This window comes from Chanodichthys erythropterus, chromosome 13, assembly GCF_024489055.1.
Source record: "Chanodichthys erythropterus isolate Z2021 chromosome 13, ASM2448905v1, whole genome shotgun sequence".
Taxonomy (NCBI): Eukaryota; Metazoa; Chordata; class Actinopteri; order Cypriniformes; family Xenocyprididae; genus Chanodichthys; species Chanodichthys erythropterus.
In genome coordinates this window covers 49,183,836-49,204,681 of record NC_090233.1, presented here as the reverse complement: position 1 = coordinate 49,204,681, position 20,846 = coordinate 49,183,836, and the positions used below count along the sequence as shown (strand labels likewise).

At 35.8% G+C, this 20,846-nt stretch overlaps 1 protein-coding gene across 1 annotated transcript in view; it reads right to left on the bottom strand.

Annotated features, from left to right (window-relative positions):
• Positions 1 to 20,846, bottom strand: part of mapkap1 (MAPK associated protein 1) — a 45,919-nt gene that overhangs the window by 9,078 nt on the left and 15,995 nt on the right. Inside the window, exons 6-8 of the mRNA XM_067407778.1 lie at positions 17,284 to 17,460; positions 11,251 to 11,360; positions 160 to 267 (exon numbers count right to left, since the gene is read on the bottom strand). Of these exons, the coding sequence (XP_067263879.1) occupies positions 160 to 267; positions 11,251 to 11,360; positions 17,284 to 17,460 (395 nt within the window). The remainder of the gene's footprint in view (positions 1 to 159; positions 268 to 11,250; positions 11,361 to 17,283; positions 17,461 to 20,846) is intronic.

The following is a 20,846-nucleotide window of genomic DNA, read 5'->3' as shown; positions in this document are numbered from 1 at the left end:
TCAAATGTGTTTTTAGGACATTCAAGCATGAAAACCTGTTCTAGTAGAGTTCAAAATCAAGACTTCGAAAAAGGGCATAATAGGTCCCCTTTAAAATTGCTTCATGAGTGTGCAATGTTCAAAGATGGAAGCAGCATCAGTAATGTCAACAAAACTCACTGTTTTCTCGGACCAAGCAGAACTCCAGCGTTCCCTGGCTCTCCAGCGTACTGTCCAAATCCACTGCCACATTCGGTTCTGTTTGCTTCTCTAGTCGATACATGGGACCTGAAACAAGTCCAACATTAGCATTTGATTTGAGCTGTTAAGAGTTCAGTTTAGTTGAACGTGGTTGCACTTGGATCATGTGTACTGGTTGAGCTGAAAGATCATTACATGCAATATAATATTCAAAGATCATGTGTTTATGCCATTAAGCCATACTCTTGTTGCAGCAGAGTCATACCATATAAATTTGTTTGTTTGTTTGTTTTATTGGATTTATTTTCCTTAAAGGGTTAGTTCACCCAAAAATTTAAATAATGTCATTAACTACTCACCCTCATGTCATTCCACAACCGTAAGATCTTCATTCATCTTCAGAACACAAATTAGGATAATTTTGTGAACGCACATTGGAGACTGACATGGAAGAGAGGACATTTCTGAATAAAGTCGTTATTTCGTTTTTTTGACGCACAAAAAATATTCTCGTCGCTTCATAACATTAGGGTTGGACCACTGTAGTCACATGAACAGTTGTAAATATGTCTTTAAGTACCTTTCTGGGGATTGAAAGTGTAAAATAACTTGCTGTCAATGGAGGCCTCACTGAGCCATCGAATTTTATCAAAAATATCTTAATTTGTGTTCCGAAGATGAACGAAGGTCTTACGGGTGTGGAATGACATAAGGGAGAGTAATTAATGACAGAATTTTCATTTTTGGGTGAATTAACCCTTTAAATATATTATAATCAAAGATTCCGATAGAAAACAACTGCAAGTAGCATAATCAATTGAATTAAAGACAACAAAAAAATGAGCCCATGCCTAATTGTAACAAGCTATGAATTGTACGGCAGCACAAGTTAGAGATAAAAAAAAAAGGAGATAAAAAGACAAAAAAATATATATATATATATTCTATTTGCATTGTTCTTGATGCAACCGATCTAGTCTGATGCACCAACAAATAACGTATGAACCAGTTCTTTTGATGAGTCAATCAAACAGATTCACAGTTATCTGCCTGAATCAGAATTACTTTTTGAATCAGGTACTGAATCAACAGCTGAATGGATGTTTACAATTTAAACAATCATTTTTAAACATGTACATTACTGTTCAAAGGCTTAGGATCAGTACGATTGTGTTTTTTTAAAAGAAATTAATGCATTTTTCAACAATAGTGTATTCTCACAATCATGAAGACACGCGATGAATCATGTAGCTTGGTTTATCTCCAAGTACACTGTAGTTTCTTCTTTTTCATTACATTAATACTTTGAACCTTTGAATAGTTTAATACAATCACAGAGAGCCCTTGAGAGAGGATAGCCATCATAAATGACTTCAGGGTGACCAGAGCAATTCAAAAACTCTCTTAGAGATGGTGTGATGGGATACAGAGCTATTGGTTTCTCTCTTCATAATGTCACTTGATTAATATTGCTCAGTGCAAACAATCTAATTTGACTTTTCTTTGCCCAATCAGACGGTATCAACCCATCTAAGACCTAATGACTGATTAACTTTGACTGATCATCACAAACCTTTCTCTCTCAGGTTTGAGAAGATAAGTCAATAACTACTGCCTTGCAGGAGCAATTGATGGCTATATAACCAAAAAATGGCTTTATTGGATCCTGTTTATTTCTTGTCAGAGGCAGGAAAAAAGGCCCAGAGGTAGGATCAAGTCTTTCCCCTCGTTTTATGCCAGAAAAGGAGGAAAAAACAATACACAGAAGCTGCCAATCTAAATAGGGCAAACACTCAAGGCGATATTTACCCTTTTGCAAATACCATGGTTTTCCAAAATGTCACCAGAGCCTCCGAAAGCTTATGACCTCTACGGAGAAAGAAATATGTTCACGACACCCTCGAGCACAATGTGAGATATATCAGAACACAAACAAAGTCAACGAGTGAATCAATTCTATACAACACTCCAGTTCTGGACTTGACGTGCAAGAATCGGACTACTTGAGAGTATATGGAAGAAGCGGAGAGAGAGTGTCGCTCTGAATCCCTGTAACTGCTGTGACACTGAAGAGCAAGAGACTGTGACTAATTCAGAAACACACAATCTGACCTTTTGCAACCTTTCCTGCGACCCTGCACAGATCTCAATGAGCTGAGAGATTGAAAACTGTAAGTCTGACCGCTTAGTAAAGTAACAGCATACAACAAATATTTTGAAACAAGGCAATACAGTTCATTAGCCAGTACATAACCGTACGCTGATTGAATCTAGATATTATATAATTACACTACAATTAAAAGTTTTGGGGGTCAGTACATGTTTCTGAATGTCTCTTCTGCTCATCAAGACTTCATTTATTTGATTAAAAAAATGCAGTAAAAACAGTAAAATTATGAAATATTATATCAATTTACAATAACTGTTTTCTATTGTAATATATTAATAAATCTAATTTATTACTGTGATGCAACAGCATCATTACTCCAGTCTTCAGTCACATGATCTTTCAGAAAACATTCTAAAATGCTGATTTGCTGCTCAAGAAACATTTCTTATTAATTTCAATGTTGAAAACTATTTTGCTTCATATTTTTGTGGAAACTATGATAATTTTTTTTCAGAATTCTTTGATGTTTAGAAAGTTCAGAAGAGCAGCATTTAATTAAAAATAGAAATATTTTGTAATATATATCTTTATTGCCACTTTCTGAATAAAAGCACTAATTTTGTAAAAAAAAAAAAATTTCATTTAACGGTATTGTACAGTGCCCTCCACAATTATTGGCACCCTTAGTAATTATGAGCAAAGGCGGCAGTGAAAATAAATCTGCATTGTTTATCCTTTTGATCTTTCATTAAAAAAATTCACAAAATTATAACCTTTCATTTTAAGGAAAAGAATTGAAAGTTGGGGGAAAATTACATTATGAAATAAATGTTTTTCTCCAAAACTCGTTGGCCACAATTAGACACCCTTTTATTCAAAACTTTTTGCAACCTCCTTTTGCCAAGAGAACAGCTCTGAGTCGTCTTCTATAATGCCTGATGAGTTTGGAGAACACCTGACAAGAGATCAGAGACCATTCCTTCATACAGACTCTCTCCAGATCCTTCAGATTCCAGTTCCATGCTGGTGCTTCTTCTCTTCAGTTCACTCCACTCATTTTCTTCATGGTTCAGGTCAGGGGACTGGGATGGTCATGGCAGAAGCTTCATTTTGTGTTCAGTGACAGATTTTTTTGTTGGTTTTGATGTTTGTTTTGGATCATTGTCCTGATGGAAGATCCAATTACGACCCATTATTGGATTTCTAGCAAAAGCGGTCAGTTTTTGATTTATCATCTGTTGGTATTTGATAGAATCCATGATACCATGTATCTGAACAAGATGTCCAGGACCTCCAGCAGAAAAAAAGGCCCACAACATTAAAGATCCAGCAGTATATTTAACCGTGGGCATGGAGTGCTTTTTATCCATGTGTGCACCAAACCCATCTGGTGGGTTTGCTGCCAAAAAGCTCTTTTTTTAGTTTCATCTGACCATAGAAGCCGGTCCCATTTGAAGTTCCAGTCTTGTCTGACAACTGAATATGCTGGAGTTTGTTTTTGGATGAGAGCAGAGGATTTTTCTTGAAACCCTCCCAATCAACTTAAGGGGATGTAGGTGCTGTTTGATTTTTTTTTTAGGCTGTCTGAGACTCAAGACTCAACTAATCTCTGCAATTCTCCAGCTGTGATCCTTGGAGAATCTTTGGCTACTTAAACTTTCCTCCTCACCACACATTAGGACGATTTAGACACACGTCCACACAGGCAGATTTGTAACATCTTTAGTTGATTGGAACTTCTTAATTATTGCCCTGATAGTGGAAATGGGGATTTTCAATGCTTTAGCTATCTTCTTACAGCCACTTTCTATTTTGTGAAGCTCAATGATCTTTTGCTGCACATCAGAACTATATTCTTTGGTTTTATTCATTGTGATGAATAATTACAGGAATTTGGCCTGTGTTTCCTCATGTTTATAACTAGCCCTAAAACTTGTATAGTTCATCCAGCCCTAAAACTTGTATAGTTTTTGTCAGTTTATTTAAAAACACCCAATTATTGAGAATATAAGATGGTAAATATGTAATTGATGAGTTGTCAATACAATACAGAGGGTATGATTTTACCCCCAAATCCAACATTTTGACACAAAATGATAACTGCAAACTGCAAATGAAAACTACCACGTTTCTCTGACTGAAGAGCAGTTGTTTCTGTGAATTGGAGCGATAAATAAATAAAATAAAGACGTACTTCAGTGTTCCTCCTCAGCTAAATTCAATTCGACCATCAGTTTTCATACTTTTGTGTGAAAAAAAAGTGCTGCACTGACTGACAGCTTCTGTGATTATAAAGGAAGAGCGCGGTGCTCGCTTTATGTGTAATTCATTCACTAGAAAAGTTATTGTTTTTCATGAGATTGAGTACTTCATACTTCGGCTTGACAAAATGTATTTTTGAACCTAGTGATTTTATAATGTTTAATATTTAATCAAAAGCGAAACTGAGTGAAAAACTATTACAGGAAATGGCTGATATATATGCAAATAAATGCTCCTCTGCCGCCATCTACTGGTTATAGTGGCAATTAATGTCTTTTTATTTTTAAATAAGTGTTTTCTATCAAATGTTGGATTATCTACATCTTGAAACAGTCGGTTTTACAAATGGGGACAATCTCAGAAGGAAGAACAAATAATGTTTGTGGTCATTTGAAAAATGCTGCGTGTGCATGTCTAATTAAAGACAGTGTTTCTTACTCAAATATTCCCATTCGCTTCGTCTTTATTGCAATGCAATTTTTTTTTTTGGCAAATTAGGTAAATGTGATAACTGCATTAAAATATAAATACAACATTAAAAAGTCAACCACTGATGGTTTTGTGTCAATGTACAGAGAGTACCGAATGACAGCTAACAGGTTCACCGTAAATGCCCAAACATGGCTTATCGAAAAGCAGGAAGTAACCATGCATATTGTCAATTCAACTGAAGTGCGTTCACAGGTCTTGATATAACAAAAGTTCCAACAATCAGACTTCAGAGCTGTATTATAAGGACTCTTTAATAATTGGAAACCAGACGCACTGTGTGAAGCTACAAATCGAATCATTTTTGTGGATGTGTCATTAAAATATCAAGCCAAGTACTAAATAAAACAGCTGATGTAAAATAATCACAAATCCACATAAATTCAGCATCTGCTGAAAATGTTCAGCTTTGTATTATGTCTCAATTCATTCCCCCTAAGCACATAAAGCATAACAGTCACGGTCTTTCTCTTTCGTCTGAGCTCATCTGTAGTTCACACACAGGCACACCGACCCCAAACCGCAGCCGTCGCCGCCTCCCAAATGTCACCAACATTTACCCTGATAAGGCTCATAGGAGGCATTCAATTGCGCTTATCTCCCCCAACAGAACCACCGAGCTTTACAAACCCTGAGCCGCTCATAAAACTAGTCATATTTTACAGTGCACACCCTTACTAGTGTCCACATGGCTACCATTATACATTCACTCAGTTTAACTACAAAACGAGGCAATACCAATGTTAAATTATTGAATACATTATATACTTATTTTTTAGTATTATTATAACATTTATTACAAAATGTTTAGAACTAATAAACATAATGTATGTATGAAGAAAATATGTGTATGTAAGATAAGAATGTATGTGTGTGAGAGAGAGAGTATAGCGGATTTGGAAGGAGCATAATGGAAACGGAAGGCAGGTCGGGCGCGATCATCACGTAACGTTCAGTTTCTCAGTGCCGCACCGGCGACGATGCATTTTGTCTATGAAATACAGGTTAGTGTAGGTTTTATTTCATCTATAAAATCGTTGCGTTGCTTTAAATCATTTTATTTAATGCAAAGCAAACTACAGGGATGCGATGTCAGTAAACGAGTGTCACATCCGTATTTCGGATGAAGGAAACAATTGATGCCTTGCATAAAACTAACAATTTATTCCTAAAGATACTGAATATAAATACTTTGGATATTGAAATATGTTCTCAGAACTCTGCACTGATTGTTTATGGGCAGGTTATAAATAGATAGAACGATAGATAGAAAGATAGGACAATAGACAGAACAATAGAACGACAGAAAGACGGTCAGAAGGTCAGATAAAGCGATAGAACGATATAGATAGAATGACAGAACGAGAGAATGATAGATAGAAAGACAGAACGTCAAATAAAGCAATAGAGCGATAGATAGAACTATAGATAGAACTATAGATGGAGAGATAGATAAACAGTGAATGGTGGGTGCAGAAGAGAAGGCAATAGTGGACAGAAGACTGGATAGGTCTCTTGTCTCCAGCAGGTAAATAAACAATCAATACTCATCTAAATGCAGATGAGAGCACAGTCCATGCTGTCTAACGTTTCTCTTCTGGACCAACTACCCCATCACATCCACTCAAGATGTCTTCTGAGACACCATCTCGGACTAAAAGAGAAACAATCACCTGCAAGATGGGATACTGGGCCGGGACGGGGCAATGGCTCGCTGCCCACAGGGCAATTCTGTAGGTTTATTTCCAATTAAATTCCCTCCGAGGACTCTCTTGGGCTGCTGTCAAATCAATCCGTCTCTGATGAGGCTGTACATCAAACACAAGTACTCTCAAACCACTGAAACTAAATATGCTGTTATATAACTGAGTGTGGCCATACTTTTAAAAGCAATGAGATTTTCTCTCTTTTTTTAAGCTGAGGCATGTCTAAGATGTCACAAATCCAAAAAGAAAAACACTGGGTTTGTTTTTATGCCCCAGAGACCGAACCGCCCAAGAAGATTGAGTTGGCTGATACCTTTAAAAAGACAAAGAAACACGGATCTCACTAAGTCGGAGCATTTATTTTTCTCTTATTCTCATAGTCTTTGTTGTTTCTATCAAATACTTGGTTTGACAGAAAGAAATGCCAACAGATTGAGTTTCCAACCCAAAATAGCATCCGAAACATTCTCACATTAGACTATTTGTGAATTTCAAAGGACTAAATGGTTTGAAGTGAAAGGCAATTGTCATTGTGATAGATTATGTTTAAAATTACTACAGACAGTTTAGTTGTTCTAAAATAGCATTTGTTTTTGTTGTATTTGAGGAAAGTAATTGAAATAATGTGACTTAAAAAAAAAAAAAAAAAAAAAAAAAAAGCATGTTTAGGAGTCTGTAAAATAACATCTACGAATCAAACCAAAGAACTTCGTAACATGGCTTAAAGGTGCCCTAGAATCAAAAATTGAATCTATCTTGGCATAGTTGAATAACAAGAGTTCAGCACATGGAAATGACATACAGTGAGTCTCAAACTCCATTGTTTCCTCCTTCTTACATAAATCTCATTTGTTTAAAAGACCTCAGAAGAACAGGCGAATCTCAACATAACACCGACTGTTATGTAACAGTCGGGATCATTAATATGTACGCCCCCAATATTTGCATATGCCAGCCCATGTTCAAGGCATTACACAAGGGCAGCCAGTATTAACGTCTGGATCTGGGCACAGCTGAATCAACAGACAAGGTAAGCAAGCAAGAACAACAGTGAAAAATGGCAGATGGAGCAATAATAACTGACATGATCCATGATATCATGATATTTTTTGTGATATTTGTAAATTGTCTTTCTAAATGTTTCGTTAGCATGTTGCTAATGTACTGTTAAATGTGGTTAAAGTTACCAGCGTTTCTTACTGTATTCACGGAAGCAAGAGCCGTCGCTATTTTCATTTTTAAACACTTGCAGTCTGTATAATTCATAAACACAACTTCATTCTTTATAAATCTCTCCAACAGTGTAGCATTAGCCGTTAGCCACGGATCACAGCCTCAAACTCATTCAGAATCAAATGTAAACATCCAAATAAACACTATACTCACATGATCCGACGCATACATGCAGTATGCATGACGAACATCTTATAAAAATCCATTTGAGGGTTATATTAGCTGTGTGAACTTTGTAAATGCACTAGAGCTGACCGATATATCGCATGCGACTGTCACGCGCATTTCGTCAGTAAAGCCAGTTCCCTGATTACCGCTAAATCGCCATCACCTGCTTTCAAATGGAGCGGCAATTAATAGACAGAGCCGTAGATTCATTATCGAAGGCGATTCATCTGTGATATGAACGCGATATTGCGTGGCTTGTCAGTGATCTATGGCTCTGTCTATTAAATGCCGCTCGGTCAGCCCTAAAATGCACTGTATTATAGTCGAGAGCTCGGGGGGCAGGGAGCGCGTGATTTAAAGAGGTCGCAGCCTGAATCGGTGCATAGTTAATGATGCCCCAAAATAGGCAGTTAAAAAAATTAATAAAAAAAAATCTATGGGGTATTTTGAGCTGAAACTTCACAGACACATTCGGGGGACACCTTAGACTTATATTACATCTTGTAAAAACTGGTTCTAGGTCACCTTTAAAAATATTAAAATTATTTAAAATTATGCCAAAACAATGACAAAAAAAAGTACTGGATATATGAGAGGATTTTAAAAGTGTGATTTCTAGACCTGGAAAATTCATGGAAAATCTTTAAATGAGTATACATTTATCTAGTTATGTCAAGCTTATCCGGTAGAAATTGACTTTAGAGATTATGGAAATTATTTATCAATATTTTATTAAATTATTTAAAAATAATAATTATATTATATTATATTATATTATATTATATTATATTATATTATATTATATTATATTATATTATATTATATTATATTATATTATATTATATTATATTATATTATATTACATTATATTACATTACATTATATTATATTATATTATATTATATTATATTTTTTAAATACAATTAAATTAAATTATAATTAGTTGTTCCAATTTAGCAGACTTTAAGTATACCAGTTTAGTATACCAAAAGTACAATTGTAGGGTATTTGTACATATGTAAATGTATTTTTAGTATACTTGGCACAAAATTTATTTTTATTTATTTTTTTCACTAGGGAGTAAATAAATAATACTAAAATAACATTGCAGGCTGACCAAAATATATAATCCAAAAATAATATAATATAATATAATATAATATAATATAATATAATATAATATAATATAATATAATATAATATAATATAATATAATATAATATAATATAATATAATATAATATAATATAATATAATATAATATAAAAAAAATACTGTCTTGAAAAATGGGGGTCTTGGTTTCACAAAGGATGAGAACCACTGCTATAAACTAGTCAATTTGGTGACGAAGGCGTATATGAGCCATACTGATGAGGCTATGTGGAGACACGAGACAAAAGCGAAGACTAGCCCCTTTAAACTGACAGCACTAGCCTCTAGCACCTTTACTGAAGCTAACTTCTCTTGCTGCAGGCTTTGACCTCAAGTGTGTGGTAAATCCAAGAGAGATGAGGCTCCAGTGGCTCTCCACGCACCATCATTTTCTCTGCGTTTCATCCATTTTCTCTCTAATATACTTTCGTTCCCGCACCATTGCTTTCCATTCTTTATGTGCACTTCTCCGTCTCAGAGTCAGTCTGTGGCTCAATCTCTTCTCCTCACCCCTCTTATCTCACCGCTGCCCCGGCTCATCACGGCCATCAAAGGGGCGATCCGTTACCTGTGACTTTTTGTATTAAAGTCTCTGGCCTTATCAGATTCCGCCCCATTCGGCGATGACAAATTAGGACGGCACATTGCCACGGTTATCGGGCCAAATCACAGCAGACGGCTTCACTTACTTTCTAAGATGAAAACTGCACACACACAAAGTACAATTCGACTGACAATTCAAAGGCACCATTTGCTACACTTCTTGCAGCATTTATTTTTAATAAATAACATTTTTTTGTCAAGGTTTCTCGCACCAAAATGATCCAGATGTAATTTTCCATCTGGATATGTAGGTAAAAGCATTAGTGTTGAGTTGAATTGTTTTTGCTAACTAAAATAAAGCTGAAATAAAATATAAATATTAGATGAAAAACTTTAAACTTAAATGAAAATTAGAAATGTCACATTGGCAACTAACTAAAAGAACCAAAATTACTAAAACTGGAAATAAAATAAAATAAAGCTAAATATAAATAAAAACTAAAAAAATATATATGAAAAACAAAGTTAATAATTAAAAATTAACTATTAAAATAAAAAGCTAATTCTAATAATAATAATAATAATAAATTCTAATAATAGCAAATAAATAGTACTAAAATAACATTGCAGGCTGACCAAAATAGATAATCCAACATTGAGCACACTTACATGCACACCAGTAAGCTGATAACTAACAAATATCAGCTTATTGAAATAACCAGTTCTCCCTATTTACATGCAAACCAGTAAACTGACAGTGCAAGTAAACCACGTTTACATGACTTTATTAATAAATCAGGTCATTTCCCTGTAGTGATGTCAAAAATAATCATTTGCATATCTGACTCAGAGTATTCCATATGTTATGTCAGTTGTGATGTTAAAAAAAGCTTGAAACATGTCAGTGAGAAACTTACGGCTCATATATTATTCTCTCATACAGTTGCAGATCAAGTGTTTTGACTGAACCACTTCTACTTCTGCTGCACAAGAGATGAGAACACATTTTTCCAATTTGAAAGAGTCTGCGTTTGCGATATTTCCTTCTTCCTTTCCTGCAAAAAGCTCGCTCTGTCAGGATGCGTTTAAATCTGCACTAAGGATGCGTTTCTGCCACGTATCACACATGCGCACTTCAATAAGGCAACAGAAAGCAGGTTAATGCGTTTACATGCCGAGCGAAATCGGTGTAAGAGCCAAAAAACTACCTGTTCTGACCAGTTTATGCTTAAGCCTTTTATGACCTTACTCCAATAAAAGAAAACGAGTTACCGTGTTTACACTACCACATTCGTTGTCGGCTTATTAAGCATAATCGGCTTAAGAACATGCATGTAAACACACTCATTATATATAGGATCATAAGAATATAAGGTTGAGTATAAAACATATCTTTCAGATGTCTCACCTGATCCTTTCTGGGAGCCCTTCCTCTTTTTGAGGGCCTTCTGCAGAATATCCTTCATGGTTACTTTCAGGCTGTCCACTGGGATCAGGGAGAAACCATGAGCAGCGTTTCTGTGGGTGAGGAAGGCAAAACATCAGTCATATTGAATAAATCTTTACTGTTTGAGCTAGATGCGAACTTCCTGTCCATCAGAGCATCAACACTGAGATCATGCCCTCAGATTCTCAGGATTGAGCTTTGAGTCTCAACCACAACCAGAGCGAGTCATATTCAAAAAAATTGGTTTTAAAGGGGTCATATCTTGAAAATCTGACTTTTCCCATGTTTAAGTGCTATAATCAGGTCTCATCTACCAGCACAGAAAATGTGAAAATGGACAACCCAGTAACTTTGTTTTGGTAATCCTTTTATCTACAACCATGTGAAAAATGTAGCTGTTCTGATTTCGCTCCCCTTGTGACATAGGAATGGGATCTTATTACAATATTACCGCACCCTGAATCTGTATGTTTCCCGCGGCGCCACCATAGTTTTCGCAAGCGACGAGTAAAACCGGTCCAGCAGCTGTTCCGCAGTTTAGTTACAGCCCTGATCAAACACACTTGAATGTCTTCAGGATTACTAAAGCTACATGAAGGAAGGTGAGTTGTGTCGGAGCAAAACTATGCAGGACAGCAGCACTCAAGAATGACTGTCCATGAGCTTGTGATATGTCTCAGCTATGTAAACATTATCACTGATCTGTTAACAGCTATAATATCAAACATACGCATCTCCATAAACTCCTGCCATCTGAGCCACTAAGGATGCAGTAGTTCAATTTTATTTATGAAGGGAATGTTGCTAGATAAATTCATACAGCAGTATGTGTAAGTCATTAGCACTAGAATGCTTCACATAGGATTTGCACAGAAATTGATTCTCAAAAATGGATCGATACCAACTGATCCAATTTCATATGTATTTATTTTGTGATGTTTGCAAATTGTCTTACTGAATGTGTTTAGTTAGCACGTTGCTAATGTACTATTAAATGTGGCTATAGTTACCATTGTTTCTTACTGTATTCACGGAGACCAGTAGCCTGGTAATACCAGACTCTGCTACTTCACTTTGCTTCGTAGACAGAGTCTGGAATGGCATAATAGAGAAGTGTTTTCTCTCTCGCTAGGGGGCGCTTGTCTGAAGTTTAAAATCATTGGTTCCCGGTAAGCCAATCAGATACGTTTAGTTATGATGTATGTTATGCGCCTGTACAGCCGCATCGAAGCACAGACATCATGCATCAAACTCAAATCTATGATTGAACTTCCACTGTAAAACTGTTGTAAACACATGATAAAACAAATGTTTATCAAACACTCTTCTTGTTCTGGCTTCAGTTTGGAAAAGAGTTGAATGTTCTCCATAACAGAGCGAATTGCATCCCGTGTCTCGTTTCCCATTTCCGCGGTCGTTTCAGTTTTCGATTTCTCTAACCTACAATGTAAAACTCGGCGCTTAGCATCTACGTCACGGCTCTCAGCCCGCCCTCTGTTCGTTGATTGGCCCGGCTGTTTCCAGACCGGTGGCAAACAGAAAGCTCTGACGCTGTATCAGACTGAGTACAGGAGCGAAATTAAATTGAGCGGAAGTAGGAAGTCTGACGTAGTCAGGCTAGGAGACCAGAGCCATTTCGTTATTTTCATTTTTAACACAAAAACGCATGTAGTCTGTATAATTCATAAACGCATCTCTATTCTTACTCCAACAGTGTGTAGCTTAAAGGTGCCATAGAACGTTTTTTAAAAGATGTGATATAAGTCTAAGGTGTCCCCTGAATGTGTCTGTGAAGTTTCAGCTCAAAATACCCCATAGATTTTTTTTTATTAATTTTTTTAACTGCCTATTTTGGGGCATCATTAACTATGCACCGATTCAGGCTGCAGCCCCTTTAAATTGCGCACTTCCTGCCTCCCTGAGCTCTCGACTATAATACAATGCATTTACAAAGTTAACACAGCTAATATAACCCTCAAATGGATCTTTACAAGATGTTCGTCATGCATACTGCATGCATGCGTCGGATCATGTGAGTATGTGAGACACCAGAGAATTATATTACGTCTTGTCAAAAGGGGCATAATAGGTCACCTTTAAGATTAGTTTGACATTATTTTTTTTTTTTTCTGAGGAATCTAGAGAAAACTACTGTTTTAGAACTATGCTTATGGCCACAAAATAATCAAAAACATTATCAAGTGATATTGTGATCATAACATTATTGTTTTAATATAGCATTGTACTTTGAAATCATTGCGTCAAACGGCCAACTCTTATGTAATGGCATAAACGAAAAAAGATATTTTCTACTACACAGAATTATGGATAACATACTAAAAATACTAAAATAACTCGGCTGCTATTAGTCTTGTTTCATTAAGTCTTGATTTGAATTATTGCATATTATCATAATAAATGACAGTGATCACTTAAAATTAAAATGTGTGAGCCAGTGATTTCTACAGGATTTTGAACAGAAATACTCTAATTTAATTAGCCAAGTTTCATTAAGCTTTCAAATGTTTAATATTTCGTTAAAGAATAACAGTAATGAGATAACCTGTGAGTGAGTCATCTAAGCTGATTCAGACCAACGACTCTTGCAATCAATCAGACTGATTCAACTGATTCAGTTTGAGATTCAAGAGAATCACTCTTGAATGACAGTATTGTGGTACTGGAGTGAGCGGTTAGTGTAAGAAGAAAAGCTTGCACACAGAAAGATTGTATTGTACTCTTAAGTAGCCGCCTTGCTTTATCAGAGCACATCCTCAACACAACAGGGCCGAAGGGCCATCCACAAGTCAATCTTTGAGCACATGGACGCATCACTGCGATAGACTACATCAACAGAACAACAACCCGAGGCCAGAAACCGGAGAGCGCACACTTTCTGGACAGAGGACTCGCTTGTCCACTTCCATTTAGCAGTCCTGACCCATCAGCCTCGGGCCAGGGCTTCTGACAGGCTTCACGTCAGGCAGGGGATCCGGCAGAAGAGGTCGCCGGCCCCGATGGCCCACTGAGGGCCAAGCACTGGCTCAGTTCTCGCCCAGGGTCCTGCAGTGCCACATCAGTGGTCCTCTCATGAAGGGAGCATGCAGCTGACCCAGAGAGCTCTGAATACCAGCCGACGGCTGAGAGCTGATGAATAAAGAACAAATAAATACAGACAAAAGACAATGAAAAGTGCAAAGCAGCTGGGCCACAAATAAAACTTTTGTAAAAAAAAAAAAATAAAAAAATAAATAAATAAATAAATGAGTATATGCCACAGGCAAATGGCTACTTGTAACTTGAAGTTATACTGACATTCAAAAGTTTTTAATGTTTTTGAAAGAAGTCTTTTCTGCTCACCAAGGCTGCATTTTTTTAATTAAAAACATTACAATTACTTTTTTATTACAATTACTGTTTTCTATTATATATTGTAAACTGTAATGAATTCATGTGATCAAATCTGAATTTTCAGTCTTCAGTGTCATATGATCCTTCAGAAATCATTCCAATATGATGATTTCCTGCTCAAGAAACATTTCTTATAATTATCAATGCTGAAAACAGTTGTGCTGCTTTATATTTTTGTGGAAACCAAGATGATTTTTTTTCCAGGATTCTTTGATGAATAGAAAGTTCAAAAGAACAGAATTTATTTGAAATAGAAACCTTTGGAATATGCACGCATGTCAGACATTACTTTAATGCATCCTTGCTGAATTCAAGCATTCATTTCTTTAAAGGGGTCATGAACTATGTTGTTTTATTGTTTTATAATGTTTCCTGGGGTGCACTTATAATGTTAGTATGCTTTTTACATAAAAAATTGTCATCATTTAGAAATAAAAGGCATTTTTCCTACCCTGATTTTATCCCTCTAATGTGAACGCTCTGTTTTAAGGGGCGTGTCTGCAGTGAGACTTCAGTGTAAACGCCCACTGCTATGATTGGCTAACATCTTTGCATATGAAATGGCTAAGTATTACTCTCTCGAAAACTTATAGCATGTTTTTACTATTACAGTTCTTTACTAATCATGAAAAGTGTTGATTATAGCATTACATTTAGATCTATGGCATTATATTTAGATTGTGGCATGAAAGGTTGCAGTGATGAACATTGTAGCCGATCACAGACATGTTGTTGAGCTCATGCATGCAGTGATCTCTTCAATCCAACTCAATTTCTGCACACCAATGAATGCTTTCATCATAACTAACAGTACAAAGGCGATGTAATTCGAAATTCATTGACTAAAATGGGAGTTTTAGTGCGAGTCCAGAACTCAGTCACTGATAAACGTGCGCTGTCTGATTGACAGCTCCAGCAATTGTAAAGGGAGCATTCTTTGATCACTTTATATATATAATTTAATCACTGTTTAAAACGGAACTCTACAGCTCCCCCTACAGGTTCCTTCAGTGAATCAAACTGTCGTAAATACTCCAAGTGCAGCTCTGGACTACAACGACTACAACGCTCACCAGCACAGTAGTTTTGCAAATACAGTACAAGAAATCTCGATGGAGGTGGGTTATTTTCGAAACTGTCTTATAAAGTCATAATATATACATTGTTTTTGAATGACCGTAAAGCACTTTGTCACTCTCGTGTGAACGTGAACATGAGGCGAGATTGTGTCGGGTCGGCAAAGCTCAACTTGCAAGTGCTGTTTTCTGACGTAGACGTGCCAGAGGAGGTTAGTGCACGCCTCAAACACCACTACAAGTCAATTAACCATCGTAAGGACTTAGAAAACTATTTATGAAGTTACTTAATCCTGCTTTAAATAACAGATTGTTTTCATCCTATAGAAACAAAGTAAAGTTGACCATTTAGTCACTGGTTTGATTCACTGACACATAGACAAAGAACATCTGACTGTACATGAATCATTACATATCAGATCAGGCATTAGAATTAACACAGTTACTTACATGTTGTTGCATTACTGTTGAGTCCATATCGAAAAGTCTGTTTGCTGCGCCAAAATGCAATTGATTTACCAAAGAACCCACAGTGAAATGTACAGAATACAAATAAATAATGCTCAGCTGAAACATTCACAAAAACCAACCGCAAACCTTTGAACGGTAGCGTAACTTGTTGCTTTCCTCACTGGTGAAATGTTAAAGGAACATTTCACCCAACTGTGTAAACAAACAAACTCTCTCCAATCTACAAAACACCTCCTAATAAAACCTTCCATGATTATTTGTTAATCTGTGTAAATATCACCCAATTTTAGCAAGCGCAAGAAAACGCATAAAAAAATCTGACATATACACAAACAAGCAGAACCTTCACTGTACAACCCAAATTTAGTATTACAGCCCAAACCAAGATTCCCTATCAAAGGCAGGACATTCTGGCAGGGAGCTATTCAAATCCAATTAGCAACTTCAAATTAATAGGGGCCTCCTAATGCTTTGTCAGCCACATTAACCAAACAGCTGATTAGAGATATTCCCAAATGCACAGAAGAGCAACAATCTAATTGAGTGATCACAAAACAAGACGAGAGCTTCATGAAGAGGCACATGGGGAATAAAACTCCAACAAACTTAAAGGATTGAGTGTTTAAGACTTATGTGAATGGACAGGTATTTAAACCTCATTAGATTTTGAGGGCTAAACATTCAGATAGTTCTCATACGAACCGTATGAGAGGTTAAGCGCTTCAAGACAAACACGAATAAGTTGAACATTTGATGACAGTGATAGATTTATGGTTAGATATGGTTCATTTTAATCTTCAGAATTGTGTATAAATGCATATATATATATATATATATATATATATATATATATATATATATATATATATATATATATATATATATATATATATATTTCATGTATAATATAATATGTATTATGACCCTAAATCAGGTACATTTTTTTTTTATTTGTTGCCTTTAACTGTATTTATTCTTCACAGAGCCAGCAGTAGTAACTGGAGGTGATAAAGTCAGACTTAAGTGGCTTTCTTACATTCGAACAAAGAGTGACTGTTTGGGCCCCAGTCCAGGAGATGAATACTTCTCGACCAGAGCCAGCGTGCTGAAGCCAAACTTGTGGATGGGCTCGTTGGAGTCCAGCGGAGGGAAGTCTGTGTCCACCTCCCCATCATCCTCAGCGATGTGGAGACAGTAGGTGTTGACATTTTCACTGTGGAGGCAAGAAAGGAGAAAATAAGAGAGCAAACTCAAAGAGAGTGTTGTTGTCGATGTTAAGCATGTTTACTATTTCAAATAGGAAAAATACTTGTTCCCATTATAAGAATCAAAGGCATATATTGGTAACAAGTAACATAAGTAACACACATCATTTGTGTGAATTCATTGCAATTAATTTCATTCATTATACACTACCGGTCAGTTTTTTATGCTCACCAAGGCTGCATTTATTTGATCAAAAATACTGTAAAAACAAAGAAGAACTTTTCTATGTTTTATATATATATATATATATATTATATATTATATATTATATATATATTATATATTATATATATATATATATATATATATATATATATATATATATATATATATATATATTATATATTATATATATTATATATTATATATTATATATATTATATATTATATATATTATATATTATATATTATATATATTATATATTATATATATATATATATATATATATATATATATATATAAATTTTCTGACGCCATTACTTCAGTCACATGATCCTTCAATAATGGTTCTTGTTATTATCAACGATCAGAACAGTTTTTGCTACATAATATTTTTGTGGAAACTTTTGTGGATTCTTTGATGAACAAAAACTTCAAAAGAACAGCATTTAATTGAAATAGAAAACATTTTCAACATTATAAATGTAATTTACTTACATTTAAATTTTACTTACCCCAAATGTTTCAATGGTAGTGTTTCCACAAAGATAATAAGCAGCAAAATCAGTGGTTGTTAATGATAAGAAAAGTTTCAAATCATTATATTAGAATGATTTCTGAAGGATCACTTGACACTGAATACTGGAGTAATGATGATGAAAATTCAGCTTTGATCACAGGAATAAATTAGATTTTACAATATATTACAGTATAAAATAGTAACTGTAATAATATTTCACAATATTACTGTTTTACTGTATTTTTAATCAAATAAATGCCGCATGTGATTATAAGAGACTTCTTTCAAAAACATGAACAAAAATCTTAATTATTCCAAACTTTTGACCAGTTACTTCTTCTAAAATTACTTTTGATCCCTAAAAGGATAGTTCACCCAAAAAGGAAAATTCTCTCATTAATTACTCACCCTCACTTTTGTTCATCACAAATGAAGATCTTTTTAATGAAACCTGAGAGATTTCTGTGCCTCCGCTGACAGTCATCTCTGAACAAAAGTCTCACAGGTTTGGAACGACATGAGGGTGAGCAATTAGTTTTCATTTTTGGGTGAACTAACCCTTTAAATCAAATTTTAATTAAAAATAAGTTCACAAAACTGTCTCATATGTACAAAACCGATTCCAAACAAGTTGGGACACTGTACAAATTGTGAATAAAAACAAAGTACAATGATGTGGAAGTTTCAAATTTCAATATTTTATTCAGAATACAACATAGATGACATATCAATTGTTTAAACTGAGAAAAGTTGATTTTAAATTTAATGGCATCAACACATCTCAAAACAGTTGGGACAAGGCCATGTTTACCACTGTGTGGGCATCCCCTCTTCTTTTTATAAAAGTCTGCAAACGTCTGGGGACTGAGGAGACAAGTTGCTCAAGTTTAGGAATAGGAATGTTGTATACAGGCTTCTAGTTGCTCAACTGTCTTAGGTCTTCTTTGTCGCATCTTCCTCTTTATGATGCGCCAAATGTGTTCTATGGGTGAAAGATCTGGACTGCAGGCTGGCCATTTCAGTACCCGGATCCTTCTTCTACGCAGCCATGATGTTGTAATTGATGCAGTGTGTGGTCTAGCATTGTCATGTTGGAAAATGCAAGGTCTTCCCAGAAAGAGACGACGTCTGGATGGGAGCATATGTTGTTCTTGAACTTGAATATACCTTTCAGCATTGATGGTGCCTTTCCAGATGTGTAAGCTGCCCATGCCACACGCACTCATGCAACCCCATACCATCAGAGATGCAGGCTTCTGAACTGAGCGCTGATAGCAAGTTGCGTTGTCTTTGTCCTCTTTAGTCCGGATGACATGGCGTCCCAGTTTTCCAAAAAGAACTTCAAATTTTGATTTGTCTAACTACAGAACAGTTTTCCACTTTGCCACAGTCCATTTTAAATGAGCCTTGGCCCAGAGAAAACGCCTCACTTTTGGATCATGTTTAGATATGGCTTCTTTTTTGACCTATAGAGTTTTAGGCGGCAACAGTGAATGGCACGGTGGATTGTGTTCACCGACAATGTTTTCTGGAAGTATTCCTGAGCCCATGTTGTGATTTCTATTACAATAGCATTCCTGTATGTGATGCAGTGCCGTCTAAGGGCCCAAAGATAACAGCATCCAGTATGGTTTTCCGGCCTTGACCCTTACACACAGAGATTGTTCCAGATTCTCTGAATCTTTGGATGATATTATGCACTGTAGATGATGATAACTTCAAACTCTTTGCAATTTTTCCCTGAGAAACTGCTTTCTGATATTGCTCCACTATTTTTCACCGCAGCATTGGGGGAATTGGTGATCCTCTGCCCATCTTGACTTCTGAGAGACACTGCCACTCTGAGAGGCTCTTTTTACACCCAATCATGTTGCCAATTGACCTAATAAGTTGCAAATTGGTCCTCCAGCTGTTCCTTATATGTACATTTAACTTTTCCGCCCTCTTATTGCTACCTGTCCCAACTTTTTTGGAATGTGTAGCTCTCATGAAATCCAAAATGAGCCAATATTTGGCATGACATTTCAAAAGGTCTCACTTTCAACATTTGATATGTTATCTATATTCTATTGTGAATAAAATATTCAAAAGATTTGTAAATTATTGCATTCCTTTTTATTCACAATTTGTACAGTGTCCCAGCTTTTTTGGAATTGGGTTTGTAGTTAATAAGTTATGTCTGTGTAAAAGTGGTTCTGAAGGACTCTTTCTAAAAGCTCTGGTTTGCTGAAGAGGGGCAACATCGGTCTCTCTGACCCGTGATGAGAACAACAGAGACATCAAACAAAAGCAACCAAACACAATTTATGACTCAGGGCATGTAAATGCTGGCTATTCATTGAGGAGCAAAAACTTTAAGCACTTGTTGGGATGCAGCCTGGCACAGAATGAGGGTGAATCAAAGCAGAAGCACTGGGAAGAGTTAACTTTACTGGTTTCATGGTTAAACCTTTTGTTGTATCATTATATATAGTGTAGGCTGGCAGTATTCCAGATTACTTTTGCCCAGAGCTTTGTTTTATATCATAATGGATCGACTCCTTAAGGAAAACTGATCCATCAGAAATACAAAACTAACAGCAACCCATTCCACGTTTCATTCAGCGCAGACACATTAAGCTTTGTCTTTATGATATAGCTTTCATCCCTCGAG